This window comes from Mirounga leonina, unplaced genomic scaffold, assembly GCF_011800145.1.
Source record: "Mirounga leonina isolate KUSES-001 unplaced genomic scaffold, KU_Mleo_1.0 Mir_94, whole genome shotgun sequence".
Taxonomy (NCBI): domain Eukaryota; kingdom Metazoa; phylum Chordata; class Mammalia; order Carnivora; family Phocidae; genus Mirounga; species Mirounga leonina.
In genome coordinates this window covers 14621500-14638093 of record NW_023270855.1, presented here as the reverse complement: position 1 = coordinate 14638093, position 16594 = coordinate 14621500, and the positions used below count along the sequence as shown (strand labels likewise).

General features: G+C 37.5%; 2 protein-coding genes across 8 annotated transcripts in view; one reads left to right on the top strand and one right to left on the bottom strand.

The window, feature by feature from the left end:
* The window catches only part of TRNT1 (tRNA nucleotidyl transferase 1), a 30196-nt gene that overhangs the window by 11521 nt on the left and 2081 nt on the right, over nt 1-16594 (top strand). For 3 of the 4 annotated variants that reach the window (XM_034997922.1, XM_034997923.1, XM_034997921.1), the window contains 4 exons: nt 3187-3313; nt 4525-4718; nt 5442-5695; nt 5871-6773. In XM_034997922.1, coding sequence (XP_034853813.1) covers nt 3187-3313; nt 4525-4718; nt 5442-5695; nt 5871-6125 — 830 coding nt within the window. In that variant the 3' untranslated portion in view covers nt 6126-6773. Of the gene's footprint in view, nt 1-3186; nt 3314-4524; nt 4719-5441; nt 5696-5870; nt 6774-16594 lie in introns of those variants that run through there. The other variant, XM_034997924.1, reaches the window with a different exon arrangement.
* Nucleotides 7710-16594, bottom strand: part of CRBN (cereblon) — a 31339-nt gene continuing 22454 nt past the window's right edge. For all 4 annotated transcript variants that reach the window (XM_034997916.1, XM_034997920.1, XM_034997917.1 and 1 more), the window contains 6 exons: nt 13434-13496; nt 12117-12201; nt 11177-11292; nt 10482-10546; nt 9703-9834; nt 7710-8584 (listed from right to left, as the gene is read on the bottom strand). In XM_034997916.1, coding sequence (XP_034853807.1) covers nt 8404-8584; nt 9703-9834; nt 10482-10546; nt 11177-11292; nt 12117-12201; nt 13434-13496 — 642 coding nt within the window. In that variant the 3' untranslated portion in view covers nt 7710-8403. The remainder of the gene's footprint in view (nt 8585-9702; nt 9835-10481; nt 10547-11176; nt 11293-12116; nt 12202-13433; nt 13497-16594) is intronic.

The window sequence follows — 16594 nt, the reverse complement described above, 5'->3', positions numbered from 1 at the left end:
CTTCCAGATTTCTTTTGGTTAACAAAAACAGGTATTAATGTAGGTCTTTTGTAAAGGTGATGCGGCCTAAAGTGAACTTGGAGATATTACAGGAAAACCTGTAATAGGATTTGCTTCATGGGATGGAGAAGGGGGTTGTATGCCAAGATGGGACTCTCTTGCTAACTACATTAATGATGTGTTTCTAGAGCACTTGCTAGGTTCTCGGTTACTTGATATACTTTATCGCTTTGAACTGTCACAAAAACTTAAGTATTAAATCCATTTGGTGAGGAAATAGACTGAGATGTTAAGAGCTTAGCTCAAGTCACAGACTACCATGATTGAAGCTTGGATTTCCAAAGCCTAGGTGATTTACGACAAGAGGGAACCCAGTTTGGGACATGTTTTCTCTCCATTATGTGATCAAACTCCAGGTGTTTGTTTCTTCTTAGCCCATTCTGACTTAGGGTAAACTGCTCCAACTAGTGCAATTATAAAATTTGTAACTGGCTTCTCCTAAGCATACCTAACTAAAAGAGAGAAACTAATATTCCTTTTCAGTATACTGTTTTATAGAAATAAAAGCTATTCTTATTGGTACTACTGTTTTCTAACATTTGCTGAGCCCTTATAATATGCCAGGCACTGTGCACATCACAGAAATTTAATCTTCCCAGCATCCCTATGATGCAGGTACTGCTGTTTAACCCACAATAATTTGCTTAAAGTCAGCTGGTAGATTGCAGAATTAGGATTCCAACTTAAGCATCCTGGCTCCAGAGGTCACTTTCTTAACCACTACACATTATTCTTACAGCTCAACTTTATTTCTTACTTTTATGCACCATATGTTGAAAGTGCTATTCAGAGCAAAAGATGAAGTGCACACTGATGGGATATTCTCACTAATTTTTACTTTTAACCCATTTTTCCATCCAGGCTTTTTTCAAGCCTTACTGGATGAAGCATTCCGAGTTCTGGCATTTCTGGTTACTTTGCTTCTCAAACTTCACTCTTGTCTTATCCTGTGTGTGTGTGTGTGTTTTTTTTTTCTTTTTTCTTTTTCTTCCCTCCAAATTTTGGTAGTACTTCCGTGCTCACCAGGGAGAGTCCAGTCTTGTCATTAAGAGACAGATATACCACATGCACTTGCTACTTTGTAATCATATTTTTGCCTATTTCCTTTTTTCCCCCATATTCTGTTATTTCTTTGAATTTGGAGCCTTTTGAATTTGCTATACATATTGAAATGCCATATAAATCCAAACAGTTTGGGAAGTGTTAAGCCTGAGCTTACTATTATTTTTGCATTCGGGATATCAAGAAGCATTAAAGTTCAGACAGAACTAAATTGAGAAGTAGTTTTTCAGAAGTAGTGGCAGTGCTTCTCTTCTGGGAGAGCACAAGTGAAGTATCTCTCAGAATCACCGACCTCCCCATTTGGACGGTTGAATGGTGTGGAGAGGGAGTGAATCTTAAGCAGAATCTTAAGTAGATTCCCAGCTAAGTGCAGAGGCCCATGTGGGGCTCAATTTCACAACCCCAAGATCATGATCTGAGCTTAACCAACTGAGCCACCCAGGTTCTCCAAAAATTCTTCATTTTTAAAGGTTTTTTATGTTTCCTTAGTATATTTTTAGCTAATTCTTCTATTTATACATGGTATTTTTGTTTATTTACAAGAGCTTTTTGTATATTCTGGAAGTTAGGTATTTGGCTCTATACTGACCTACATGTCTTTTTCTCAGTATGTCAGTTATCTTACGCTTTTCATTATGGTGGTTCTTGTCATGTAGGCATATTTGATTTTTAGGTGGTTGAATTATTTAAGGTTCTGGTGGTGTGTGTGTGTGTGTTTAGTTTTGTTAAGTAAACCCCCATGCAGTCTAAAATCTGCATATTAATTTTTGACTCCACCCCCCCATACTTAATTAGTAATAGTCTACTACTGGTAGGAAGCTTTACTGATAACAGAAACAATTAACACAAACTTTTTATGTTCAATGTATTATATACTGCCTTCTTACAATAAAGCAATATAGAGAAAAGAAAATGCTAAGGAAATCGTAAGAGAAAACACTTATAGTCTTGTAAAAAAAAAAAAAAAAGATAAGGGCTCCGTTGGTTAAGCGTCTGCCTTCATCTCAGATCACGATCCCAGGGTCCTGGGATCAAGCCCTGAATCGGGCTCCCTGCTCATGCAGGGAGCCTGCTTCTCCCTCGGCCCCCCTTTCCCGCCCCCCCCTCCCCATTGTGCTCTCTCTTGCTCTCTCCAATAAATTAAAAAAGAAAATCTTCAGGAAAAAAAATCCACCTGTAAGTGGATGTATAGAGTTCAAACCTGTGTTTAAGGATTAACTGTATTTTTTTTTTAAGATTTTTTTTGAGAGAGAGAGAGAGTGAGCAAGAGAGAGCACAAGCAGGGTGAAGGGCAGAGGGAGAAACAGACTCCCCACTTACTAGGGAGCCCGATGTGGGACTCGATCCTGGGACTCCAAGATTATGACCTCAGCCAAAGGCAGACGCTTAACTAACTGAGCCACCCAGGCACCCTAACTGTGTATTTTGAAAGGTCTTCTCCCAGGATCATAAATTTTTTTTCCTAGGTTTGTTTTAGTTTTCCAGATTCTTTTTGCTGCTTACTTTTTTTCCCAGATTACCTTGGCTATTCTTGTTTATTTTCCTATATTAACTTGAAAATCAGCTTGTCTGGTGTCTTATCTCCACCCCAGTTCATACTTGAGACATATTTATTGTTTAGTTCATTTCTGGGCATTATCTTTTTATTTTTTTAAAGATTTTATTTATTTATTTGACAGAGAGAGACACAGCGAGAGAGGGAACACAAGCAGGGGGAGTGGGAGAGGGAGAGGGAGAAGCAGGCTTCCTGCGGAGCAGGGAGCCCAATGCAGGGCTTGATTCCAGGACCCTGGGATCACGACCTGAGCCGAAGGCAGACGCTTAAGGACTGAGCCATCCAGGCACCCCTGGGCGTTATCTTTTTAATTACTGTTGTAAATACAGCCTTTTATTCCATTCGATCTTCCATCTGATAGTAGGTATGCATGAATGCTGTTCATGTCTGTATTTTAACTTTGTAACTCTTCACTTAGCTTTTACTGTTGTAGTAGTTTTTAAAAGCGAATTTTGTTTTCCAGTTCTTATTTGCTAACAGTGATCTTTTCCCTTTTTTTTAATGAATAGGTTTTGATGGTACCTTATTTGACTACTTCAATGGTTATGAAGATTTAAAAAATAAGAAAGTTAGGTTTGTTGGACATGCTAAACAGAGAATACAAGAAGATTATCTTCGAATTTTACGGTATTTCCGGTAAGAATTTTTAAAAAATAATACAGATTTTAATATCCCAGAGCACAATTCCAGTCATGTGAAATGCGCAGGTCAGAGTACAACATGGTGACATCCCAAATGTCTGCTTCCAATAGACTTACTAGTAAAATGTGACTTAACTGTGAGATTGTTCCCAAAACATAGATATTTATTCCATTCTGTGATGGTCTTTTATAGAATTCAGCTTTAAATCATTTTTTAAATGTCCATTTTTCTTTTTATTTCCTGCACTGATCATAAAATTGAGTGTTTACCACAGGCCAACCACTTCCTGGTGCTTTGAATACGGAGGAGTGAGTGTCTTTGCCTTCATATGGTTTACAGTTTTAGGTGGTCATGAGAAACCCTTAGATGAACTTGCTAAAAGCATGAAATAAATTTGGATGGTTTTGTGCATAGCACTGATTTTTAAACTCCAAGCTGTAACCCTTTTTAAAAACGATTCTAACTGGCTAGTTTATGTCGAATAATATTTTTCACTGGTTGCGATCATATTTAGAATATTCTGTAACAGAGCCTACATATTTTGTCAGTAAACGCTCTTCCTTTAAATTTGAGTATTTGCAAAAGTCTCTCTTTGCAAATAATAGAACACAGACTGACATCTGTATTTACTGTCATTTAATCTACATTATTAATGAACTGAATTTTAAAGATGTGTTAGTACAGGTGTATTTTAAAGCTTCCAATTCTGAGATTGCTAGAAATATACTCCGTTGTCTGCAGCTAGATGAGTCCTGTTTGAAACTCTTCGTTAAAAGTATTGATGGGCACAGAGAGGCAAGCTTTGTACACTGTTCTGTTGATGGCATTCCAGTCTTCCCAAGAATGTTCTGCGTTATTCATCCAGTATAGGTACCAGTTCCAGGAAGTACATTTGATGGCCATTCTAAATGTCTGAGTCACTGATTTGGAAATGCAAGTGAGTAGAGGTTTCTAGTTCTTGTTAATTGAAGAAAGTTACTTATTAAAAAAAAAGTTATTTATATTTTATTGGAGCTCAGGTTTTGTCATTTGGGAACAAAAGGAAGGTAAGGATTTGACCAGATGATGTCTAAGGTCCCTCTTAAACCTAAATCTGTGTTGTCTCATATTAGATGTATGGAATAGTACCAGTTAAATGAAAAACAAGATTTTTCTAGTGATACGCCAACATAGAGGTAACATGCTCTGAGAATTTTGTTTTGTAGGTTTTATGGGAGAATTGTAGACAAACCTGGTGACCACGATCCTGAGACTTTGGAAGCAATTGCAGAAAATGCAAAAGGCTTGGCTGGAATATCAGGAGAGAGGATTTGGGTGGAATTGAAAAAAATTCTTGTTGGTAACCATGTAAATCATTTGATTCACCTCCTCTATGATCTTGATGTGGCTCCTTACATAGGTGAGAGCAAGTTACAAAATATTTGAATTTTTTACAGTGAAACATCTGGTTTAAAATTTCATAGGGAAAAATGTTTGACTAATTCCAAAAGGAGAAATGCAGTATTTTAAAATAAGATAAACTTCGGGGTCGGGGGTGGGACACAGTGGCCTTTGGTGTCAGACCTGGGTTTGAGTGATGTCAGCTTTGTGATTTGGATTAGTTCCATGATCATTAGTTACTGAATCCAAAAGGGTGTGAGAGGAACAGCATCGGTCTAATAGAAGGGCTAAAAGATTCAATGAGTTAATACGTGTAAAGCACTTGAAAGAGTGAGATACATAGAAATTAATATTGTTTTAGAAAGAACAGTGGTCTATGCTGGAGCACACTGCAGGAAACTTGGGGCTATGTCATATACAGTTTTTGCATGGCAGTGTGGGGCGTGGATGGTCTGTGACAGGTCAGTGGGAAGTCATGAGTAAGTTAGTATCTCCCATGAGTCTGACACCACCACTGCCTCAGGACCTCCTGATGTAGCTCAGTAATGGAAACTCATGTGTTAGGACTCCCCTGGGTTTTGGGGACATTATGGGAGGGAATAGCAACTAACCTGTAAGATGGAGCATCAGACTGAATCAGTGAGTTCTAGTGACAGGGCATTTTGTATATTACACCATGGTTGGTTGAGGATATGAGTGTGTAAAAAATCATAATCGGTGAAAAATGTTTTTGTCCCTACAGGCTTACCTACTAGTGCAAGTTTAGAAGAATTTAACAAAGTTAGTAAAAATGCTGATGGTTTTTCACCAAAGCCAATGACTCTCTTGGCCTCATTATTCAAAGTACAGGATGATGTCACAAAATTGGATTTGAGGTTGAAGATTTCAAAAGAAGAGAAGAACCTTGGTATATTCATAGTTAAAAACAGGAAAGATTTAGTTAAAGCAATGGATAGTTCAGAGCCACTGAAACCCTATCAAGACTTCATTATAGATGTAAGTATATACAGGCTTGGTCAGAACTAATTAATAAGGTCTACAGTGTGTTATGTGGATGTCATTTATTTTAAATGAAAAATTTCACCTCGGTTATTATTTACCTTTTAGGATATGCTCGTTAGCAAGCATTCTAACGTGAGATGGAACTTTAATGTTTGATTCTGGCCCTTAGTCTAGGGAATCTGATGCAATGCCCCGCGTGTGTGAACTCCTGAAGTACCAGGGAGAGCATGGTCTTCTGCAGCAGATGCAGCAGTGGTGCATTCCTCCATTTCCTGTGAGTGGCCATGACATCAGAAAAGTGGGCATTTCTTCAGGAAAAGAAATTGGGGCTCTGTTGCAGCAGTTGCGAGAACAGTGGAAAAAAAGCGGCTACCAAATGGAGAAAGACGAACTCCTAAGTTACATAAAGAAGAGCGAAAATTGATGAGAGCTGGCACTAAATAGCAGAAAATTGGGGGTAAGGCTAGGTTTTCTTCTCTCCCTCTCAGTGAGATTTAAGAGACTTGAATGAAAGCCAGCTTGGAGGACCTTCTCAGATCAACAGAGGTCTTTTTGAGTTTCTGGCAGTAAACTCAAGTCTACCTCCTCTTAAATCTCATTTATATCCTTGAACCTTCTGCTGCTTCTGGAATAGTTCCTGCTGTGAATAGTATAGTTGGCTTCCCCTGTCTAGGGTTTAAATTTTTTTTTTTTTTTCCGGTGTAGCGCATTACTGATCTTAAAAAGTGGTAACTATCTTTAAGAAAAAAGTGTTTGCTATTGAAATAACTACATTATTTTATCAGTGTCTTTAAGTGTTAATTCTTACTTGAATTTAACACATTTAAATGAATTTAATTTCAACACCAACTTGTGTTGAAATTAGTTGACAATATCCTGTATAAAATTATGAAGACTAGGTATGTCCTGGGTGGCTGGCATTCATACACCTGAAACTTGTTCTCGCAAGCTCTAAGTTTTAGTATGTAGTTGATACCTTCCTTTGTCATAATGATTTCTTTATGCATGCTAAGCCTGAGAAAGACTGGCTTGAAAGTTACTCTTGAGCCTTTAATAAACATTCCCTTTGGAACTGGAAGATAAATGTGCTTATGTGGTATGTGACAGTATACATCAGGTTTCTCCTGTACCCTTAGTCATTAATTTTTTTCACGAATTAAAAAGATAATGGCCTACATTAAAATATCCATGACCAGGCTTGTACATATGCTTTTTAAAGGTTTGAGCCCTAAATGCTTTGGGTAGGTAAAGGGGTGTACAGTGCAAAGTACTGTTTCAGCTGTTACGTTCTAACATTTTATAACTGATTTGACTTCTTGTATAGCCAGTCCTAGCATCTCTGTCCTCTGTGGGGACAAGTCAGTAATTTAAGTCCTACTAAAATAGAATCTCTATTCTAAATAGGAAGTATGCAGAGATACCGCTATTTCAGAGGCCTTGTTTTGTTATGTATAAAACCAATCTAAAAGTGTTATATGCATTTCTTTTACATATCAGAAAATTTTATTGGCCAGTGTCAATGAACAAAATAAATAGAACACTCTGTGGTTACACCCTTCAGGTGGCAAAAGTAAAAGCGGGGTGCCCTCTCTGTGACTGCTACTGGAATAGTGTAAGACTATGTGAACAACTAGTATAGTCCTCTAAACCCAAGGTTCTCAGTAGTATTACAAAAACCCTACAACTTGGGCAGGTCCTACATTGCTTTTCATTTGCCTCCTGTACGTAAATACGCAATGTGAGATCTTCAGTTGATCATTTTAGTCTAGGCACTCACAACCATTGCACATTTGGTAAAAGAAAATATTGATAAATTAAAACGAGATTTAACAGTCTCCCCATCAGTTGACCTTTGCCCAGTTATGAAAACTGAAGTTAATTACACAAATGTGAAAGGATCCATCAAGCAAAGAGGTAGGTGGCTAATCAGTATCTAGAGCTTCATCTTTATGCTTAAATTATCAGCTTGTGAGTAAATATTCTACATTATTTAGACAAAGAAAATGTGTAATATTTGCTCTTAATCTTTACTTAGATTTTCAATTTACATGGAACAAAGGTGCTTACAAAATAGTCACTTGTAGCCTGATTGAATGAAGGAAGGTATGTTTTAGTATCTCTGTTCCATACTAGTTAAGGTTCAAATTGAAATTTGGAACAGAATAAGCAGGGTGTTCAGACACACTCAGCAAATACATAAGGAAATGAACACTATTTGGGGGCTCAAACTGTATTTTAACTCTTTAATATTTTCAAAATTTACAAATCAGTAGGAGAGAAACTCAAGAAAATTAAAGCCTTTGCCTCTTTCAAAGGGAACATGTACTTGGCACCCTAGCTTTGGGAACTTCTAAAAACTTGCTGTTGGTTCCATGTATGATTAACCTCGAGTTAGGGGAATTACAAATATGTTCGGTGCAGGAAAACCCATCTCCTCCCTTTCAGAGAGGTCTTCGTATCCTAGCAGGCCAGAATATAATGGTATCAAGCTAGATATTCCTAAAAACCAAGTTTTCTAGACTGCTTTTCAGCCTTTTCAATAGTATATTTTAATTTAAATCTTCAAAAACCCTTGACTAAGAAACTGCAACCTTCCACATAATGTTGCTTTTTACTTAGGTATGCATCAAAAGCAGTAATTTCCAAAGCAGATCTGATTTTACAAGACCAACTAGATAAATAACTATCTCTACCATATTTGTTTATAAGCAAAGTATTACTTTGTCGGGGCTTATCTCATCTTCAGTGTCTGGGATTGTGGGCAACAGAGCAGACCGAGTCAAACCCCAAAATTTTTGAGGTGACATGTCTTTTTTGGTGGCTGTAAATTTCCATCCAATATGGCTTGCACAGATCCTACACTGGGCGATAGTCCAAGCATACCTACAAAATTAAAGAAAGGTATCAGCTAAGGAAACACATTTCTGTACCCCAAGCCTATCATTGTATAAAGCTGTTATCAAGACAGAGCTAAATTCTATATGGTTTCCTGAAACAAATTTGATTGTGTTCTTAAGCTGTGTTTATTTTTTTCTTTCTTGGCATTGGAGAAAAAACTTAATCTTGTTAATATGGATTAACTCGCAGGTACCTTTCCTTCATGGTTTTGTATTGCAGTCATGTTACAAAACACTATCCACTTCCAGAAATACACTTATGAGTTAAAAGGGGGGGAGGGGGGGGAGGGAGACATACATGAATTTCTAAGAACTACTTCTGAAGAATGACTTTGTCAGAAAATTCATCCAGAAAATCAGTTAATTCTAGTTTTAATCCTTAACAAGGATGTTAAATAAGCTTGGACAATTCAAGTGATATGGTCCTACATCCAAAATGGCAATTATTTTTATTTTAGAGAAAGCCTTAGGGGGTGTCTTAAGCAGACGTGGGGGCTTGAGCTCAACTACCCTGAGATCATGACCTGAGCAGAAACTAAAAGATGCTTAACCAGCTTTGCTCCTCAGGTGCTCCCAAAAGGATAATTGTAATCATTAATTCATACTCTGCTGGCCTCTTTCAAAATAAAAGACTGACCCAGAATTTGGAAGCAGACTATTAACACTAGTTCCCAGGTGGTGCTGCTAGTTCTAGGCTCATACTTTGAAGGCCACTGGGCTAAAGAAAGAAAAAAAATGAAGAAAACCAGGATTCAATGCTTTTCCAGCTGTTTTGTCATTGCTTGGGAAATATTCTCTGGTTTGACAGTACAGAATATGGTTCAGATACAGTTTTATTGGATTTTAAGCCAGCTGGTTTTCAGAATGAGCTAAGTCTGGATTAAATGTATAGTTAATTTAAGGATAACTGCAGTTGCCAACCTTCTAACTTTATATTTAGTGAGAGTATGCCAAACTAGCTGTTACTAGCCATTCATAAAATGAACATTTAAATAGAATTATTCATCTCACTATTTTTGATTACAATTCTAACAGCTCTGCTTAGGACTCTGTCCAATTAAGGCAAACCCACTCCCCCCCCAAAAAAAGTAACCACCACATTACCCAGGAAACCAGCTGTGCTCTGTAGAAGGCCGGCCTATCAGATTCAAGTTGCAAGCTTTATACACTGTAAGTGTCTCATGCACATATCCATGAGGATTCACATAAGCTGCCATTGGTCCACATAAGGATAAACTACAAGACAGAATCAGCATAGAAGTCAAAATGGGAAGGAAAAAAATGTCTAATGGGGTTATAAGAGGTAATATCAGAACTTTAGTATGTGAAGAGGAGGTTGGGAGTCAGCCCAGTTTCATTAGTCTACATGTTTGTAAAACAGGGAGCTCATCTAAAGGAGTCTCAGAGTGGAAGTACAGTGAAAAGGTCCTATTTAGTCATCCTTGGGCAACTGATTATCTTTACTGTCCTGGTTTATAAGTACTAACTAAAATAATTCTTAAACACTTATATCACAGCATCAGTACATGTTCAGAAGCATGCCCCACTTTACCTTTGGGCCCTATGTCTGCCTGGAAGACCATACCTGAGGCATTCATGTTAGGTCCTTAATCACTAAGAAGATAAACAGATTATCAAGCAGGAATGGAGGAAAATAAGGACTGCCCCTTTGTTTGACTCTACCATGCTCATTACCTGTGAATACTATCTTACATAATCATTGCTGCTGAGTACCCAAACTCCCCACATTGCATTTGCTGAATGATTATTATTTAATAGAGGGAAATCTATGGGAAATGGAAATATGGTCTTGACCATAACTCTGTTACAGCAGTTGGGAAAATGTATTTAGAAGTATACTGAAAATGTAATAAAGCTCTCACCTGAATATTTCATTTTTGGTTGTTATTTCTGTTTCTTGACATTGTTTACAGCAAAGAGACGTACACTAAAAAATTTAAGAGAAAATTAGTGGGGAAAAATCACACTTGTTTAATTATGTAATTACATAGCTCATCAAGAAACTTCTCTAAAGTATTGATCCCTCTAAATATGTTTTCCTTCCAATCATTCAAAAATAGAGTTTTAAAGTAGGACCAAGAAAACCTCTGAGATCTCACACCTACTCATTTATAAAACTACTGACTTTGTAGGACAAGGAGTGACAGATACATACAGGCACAGATGCTCCGTGTAGAAATGGAGTGTCTTCACAAACTCTTAAATGTGTGAGGGATGTAAAAACAATCTAAGTGTCTGTATGATCCCAAATGAAATGTCTGAATTATCCTTTAAATCATGTAAAACTAGCGGGGCGCCTGGGTGGCCCAGTAGGTTAACCGTCTGCCTTCGGCTCCAGTCATGATCTCAGGGTCCTGGGATCGAGCCCCGTGTCAGGCTCCCTGCTCAGCAGAGAGTCTGTTTCCCCTCTCCCTCTGCACACCCCCATGCTTGCTCGCTCACTCTCTCAAATAAATAAAACTAGCACAACTAGTTTTCTAATTGCATGACTACATGACTGGGTCCCATAGATAATCAAGCCTAAAATAGGTGTCACGAACATGGTCACTTTACTCACTTTATTCATAATGTCTAGTTCACAGCGAAGTCGTTGGATGGCACTACCAATTTTAAGGAGCTGAATCCTTAATACATCATCAATAGGAAGACAAGCAGCTACTCTGTAAGAAAAGTCTTAAAGACATGGTGGTTTTTCAAGTTTTTGAAGCAGATAAGTAACAGATGACTTATGAATCAGACAGTGTCTTTTTGAAATAAACCCTCTCTACAGGGCTCCCAAAGAATGTGTTTGACATAATTAATACTAAAATACACTAGCTATCGAGTATATATTCTTAGGAAGTTCTAAAATTATTTTCCCATAATTGGTTTTAGAAATGTCTTTTATTTACTTATTTTTAGCAGTATAGGCGGGAAAGTTTACTGAAGCCAAATTACACTCTCAAGATGTGAGGGCGGCGAGGTCCAAGAGAGCTGTGCTCCAGGGTCTGGGTTTCTGACTTTTATCAACAGGTTTTTTTTGGTCTTTTGAACATGAAAATCAAACCCATGGTATAGGAAGTCAATCTGCTAAAAGACTAGAAAAATGGCTACAGTAACTGTACCTAATAACCAGAGCAATGATGTACATAAGATTAAGTAAGTCTTAGAATCAGGGTCCTTTTGAAAGCCATCTTAAAGAAAAGGGAGCGTTCTGACACTCAAGTTTTTGGATGTGCCCCGTTTACTGCAATTTGGTCTACGGCCATACCACCCTGAACGTGCCCGATCTTGTCTGCAATTTGAACTTAACAGAAAAAACTTTGCTTAAGATTAGAGTACTCACAAAATTTAAGAACTTTGTTACAATTAATTAAAAAAATCTTTCTTAAAAGCCCAGATATGTATGCTTTTCAGAACAAATAAAAATATTAAACTAAAATTTTTTGTTTCATTAAACAGAAAAATAATTTAGTAAAATATCAAAAGGCCCCAGGAAGGAAGCTGACTTTTCATACCTATTGGATTTGAAGGAAGAGAATCATCTTTTAGATTTTCGTCCCATTCATGTAGCTGTTTCTTGATTCTATCCATTAAAGTTTCCTTGTTTAAAGTAAAAGCAGCCATAATAAGGTTCACAGACTTTTTAGAACGTACTGCTAGATTTTCAACTCTCTTTAATAAAACTACTATATTAATAGCAATTTAAGTCTTCACTCTACTAAAATCTGAGTCCCAGTTTAAAAGTGTCTGTTGCCTTATGCTCAGATGATCAAAGCCCCAGCTTGTGTGCCCGGCACTAAGTTAGCTTTCCAGGCTTCTCTCCTCCACTGTCTCTTTCCCCATGGCACATGCTCCTGACTCACTGCCTTCTAGGTGTTCTTTGATCAACTGTGTGGAACTGGTCTCCCTTCTCCCCCTTTCTAGGACGGCTTTTCTGACTCTGTTCATAGGGACAGTGGTTCCTAAAAACTTCATGAGCACTTGCTACCTACATACCTTACTTGGCACCTATTTAGTACACAAGACTGCCTACTATCTTTTCACAAATACTTGTCTGTTGTGTCATCTGTAATAGCCCAAAGCTGCTGCAGGGCAGAGTGAACTGTAGTTTCCTTTCGTGTTCTGCTTGTGGTAAGTGTTCAACCTTCAGTGTTTAGTCTTCCCAAGCAAGAGTCTACATCTGTGCGTGAGGTGATTCACTAAGGGGAATGACTGACATTTGTTGAATGCCTACTGTGTGCCAAGTACAATGACTATCATTATACCCATTTTTTAAAATCAATTTATTTAGGTAAGTAATTTGCCCCATGCCACAGAGGAAATGATAGAAAAGCTTCGAACACAGTGTTTATGTCTAAAACCCAGATTCTTTGAAGAATTCCAGTTTTAAGTTTTGCAAGGCATGGTGATGCTGAAGTATTACAATTTGAGGAGCAAAATGCTTGCGGATGTAACAGACTAACTGGGGATCAGGAGACAATAAGTTCATATACTCATTTAGGGAAAAAAACCCAAAACATTATTATGGGATTCTTTAATTTTCTAAATCTACCTACACTTACCACATTTCAAATCCTTAATAGGCCCCAAAATGTCTCATCTTGTCCTGAATTTATAAGCCACTAGAAACTGGGAAAATGAAAAATTCTATAGATTAAAAGCAAAGTAAGTCCAGTAGTATCCGATTCCTTCGTGCTCTACCTAAATGTAAAGGATGGCATTAGTTCTGAAAATGAGATACCACTGAGTATGAAAGCATATGTTTCATTCTAATGACCCTTAATTATGAAAAGGCTTACTGTAGAAAGAAAAATGTACCAGGTAATACTTACAGCATCATATAAGGAATACAGCCAGCGAGGCCATGAAGTCAAATTTGCACAATGAAACTTTCTCTGAAAACCGAAAAAGAAAGTCACTTAAGAAACTCAGATTCTTATAGTGGAAAGAAAAATATTTGAAAATTGATTTTGGCCCTGGAAAAGATTTTTTAATTTCAAAAATATGGAACATTTTGTAGATAACCCTGTAACAGATGATTTTCTATTAAATTTGACAATCATGTTTTTATATCTTTATATTGTACCTAGAATCCTCATTCTTACTGGCAAAGTTTAAGTATAAAATTTCAGTGCCAAGCAAACTTAGTAAAATTAAGATGAACTTGAAGAGTGACTAAACATACTTCTGTTGACCACATTATCTGCTTTTATACTATTGTTCAGTATAAGCAGTGAAAACTCAAAATACCATCCAAATGGTCTTTGTGTAAAACTTTAAATGGCTTTCAACTGAATTACCACAGGGGCAAACATAAGAAATTTGGCAATTCCAAGAAACAATGATCATACACTTAAGACTCAACATGATGAAGTCCCCATTTCATAGAATTCAGGGAAAGGGGAAAACCACTGGGTATGTCTTCCAATTGTTGTATTTTGGAATACAAATGAAAGCATGCCTAAAACCATAGAAAAATGTGAATTATACTTAAATTCCAGTGGAATTTCTATGTTTGATGAGAAGGCTCGATAATCATTAAGATGTCAGTCCTCAAAGTATATATTCAATGTAATACCAGTGAGATTGGAATTTAGAAGGGTAAGTTAAAGTTGGTTTGGAAAAATAAATGTATAAAACCTACCAGGAAAGTTTGGAAAGAGAAGTGTTCTATAGGACACAAAAACATGACTGAGAGAATGCATTGCAGTAGTGCTGTTAACAGCAACAAATTGAAAACAACCTAAATGTCAAGGAACAATAGATTGTTGTGTATGTATGTAAGAGAGGATATGCTGCACCTGATCAAACAAGGCATATCAAACCCACAGTACAATGAATGATTTCATCTTTCTCAATAAAGAAAACAAAACCTACAGAGGTACAGATATTCATATTTTTGTAAACTGTCAGACATCGGGCATGACACATGAAAAGTAGGTGGGAAAGGAAGAAGATGGGGACTGTCCCATAGTGGAACAAGAAAAGCAAGCTATAAGACTTAACAAAATGAAAAGGAAATCCTACGCTTGTACCTGCAAGACCAAATGAATGGGTATGAAATGGGGTAGGTACACGACACATGTAGGAAAGACTTGGGGGACTCAGTTGACAGTTATGAACTAACCCTTGTGCTGCAGAGCTCACATCCTACTCTCTCCGCAATCCTATGGTTTTGAAGACATCCAGAATCTAAAATGAGACGATAATGTTCCCCTTCTGTAACAGCCAGAACTGGGAACTCCAATTGTCAGGTCAGGGATCAGGATGCTAAGGGGAGGTCAAGAGTTTGCTTTAGGGATGATCAGTTTGGAGCTGCCTCTCAAGGGGACATGATAATAATTTTTAAGTATTTTAGGGAACTACTACATGGATGAGGATAGACTTGTTTTTCAAGGCTCATGAACCACTGGATTCTTTAATGAGATTTTTTGGTTCAATATAATCCTTCTTGTATTTGAAGCTACCAAAAGATGAATTACCACGGGGGCAAACATAAGAAATTTGGCAATTCCAAGAAAACAAAGAATGGGTTTGGGATGGCCTCCAAGTACATGTTCAAAAAGTGATTTAAGCCAAAGGAGCCGGAACATAAGACACTTAAGTTACTCTCCAATCAGTTCTTTACGTTTCAGACAAAAAAACTAAGGCTAAGGATTTTTGTCACAGTACAAATAAATACTACAGAATAAACACAGAATAAAAACATGCTAAAGCAGCCTATCAGGTAACCCTGACTATTCAGTAATAGCAAAGGCAACCACTGTACATTTCTTACAAAAATTCTGCATTTGGTAGCATTATCATCCCCATTCTAAAGATAAGGAGGGGCGCCTGTGTGGCTCAGTTGGTTAAGCGACTGCCTTCGGCTCAGGTCATGATCCTGGAGTCCCAGGATCGAGTCCCGCATCGGGCTCCCTGCTCGGCAGGGAGTCTGCTTCTCCCTCTGACCCTCCTCCCTCTCATGCTCTCTGTCTCTCACTCTCTCTCAAATAAATAAATAAAATCTTAAAAAATAAATAAATAAATAAAAATAAAGATAAGGAAACAGAAGCACAGAAGGATGGTAAAACTTGCCCAAGGTCGCAGTTCATAAATGGGGAGTTGCTAGGCTGTGCATCCAGGAGTCTGACTCTAACCATTACTCAGATATTCAAAAAATATTTTGAACACCCAATATGTGTCAGGCATTATCTTGACGCATTTGGGGTAAACCAGTGATTAAAACAAAAAAAATACTAAAATTGTCCTGTGGAGCATTATGTTTTAGTGCAGAGAAGCTTACTTTCCAGTGGTATACTCAGAATTACAAAATGACAAAAATGCAATGAAGCTTCAGTGTGGCTGATTGACATGCACTACACACTCCCAGCTCAGTTATCAATATACACTTAGAATGATGTGAGAATGATCATTTTTGTAATACAAAAGCATATAATTTTATTTGGCACCCATGTCAAGATAAAGAGAAACCAAACCAATTTATTCATCTATAAACATTCCTTCCCACGAGAATATAAGGCGAACAAAGCGTGGCTGGCTAGTCTACTAAGAGCAGCGCAGCGGCTCAGGATGGTTACCACGTGCCCTGCCGCCCACGCATGCTTGGGAACGTGACCAAGCTGTAACTTTTTAAAGTGAGAAGGCCAAAAAAATTCTCTTATCAGGATTATCTTAACAGATTCTGAAGTTCCATTTATAGATCAATTAAATATATTTAGCCTTAATATTTGTGATGTGCTTTATACAGTCAACTATACAAACTGAAGAGAAGTATACCAGCGAAGACTAGCTAGCTTGCACAGAGCGAATCATGCCCAGATTTAAGCCATTTCAGTATCTCAAATTTAGAAGTCCAATTTAGACTTCTGACACAAGAGCAGAGGCTCCTGTCTTGTATCTGGGTAATAATGATGGTAAGTTCTAGCAATTTATGGGCATTCTTCACATATATCAACACCATGACTTACTTCTTAAAAGGGCTATACCTCAA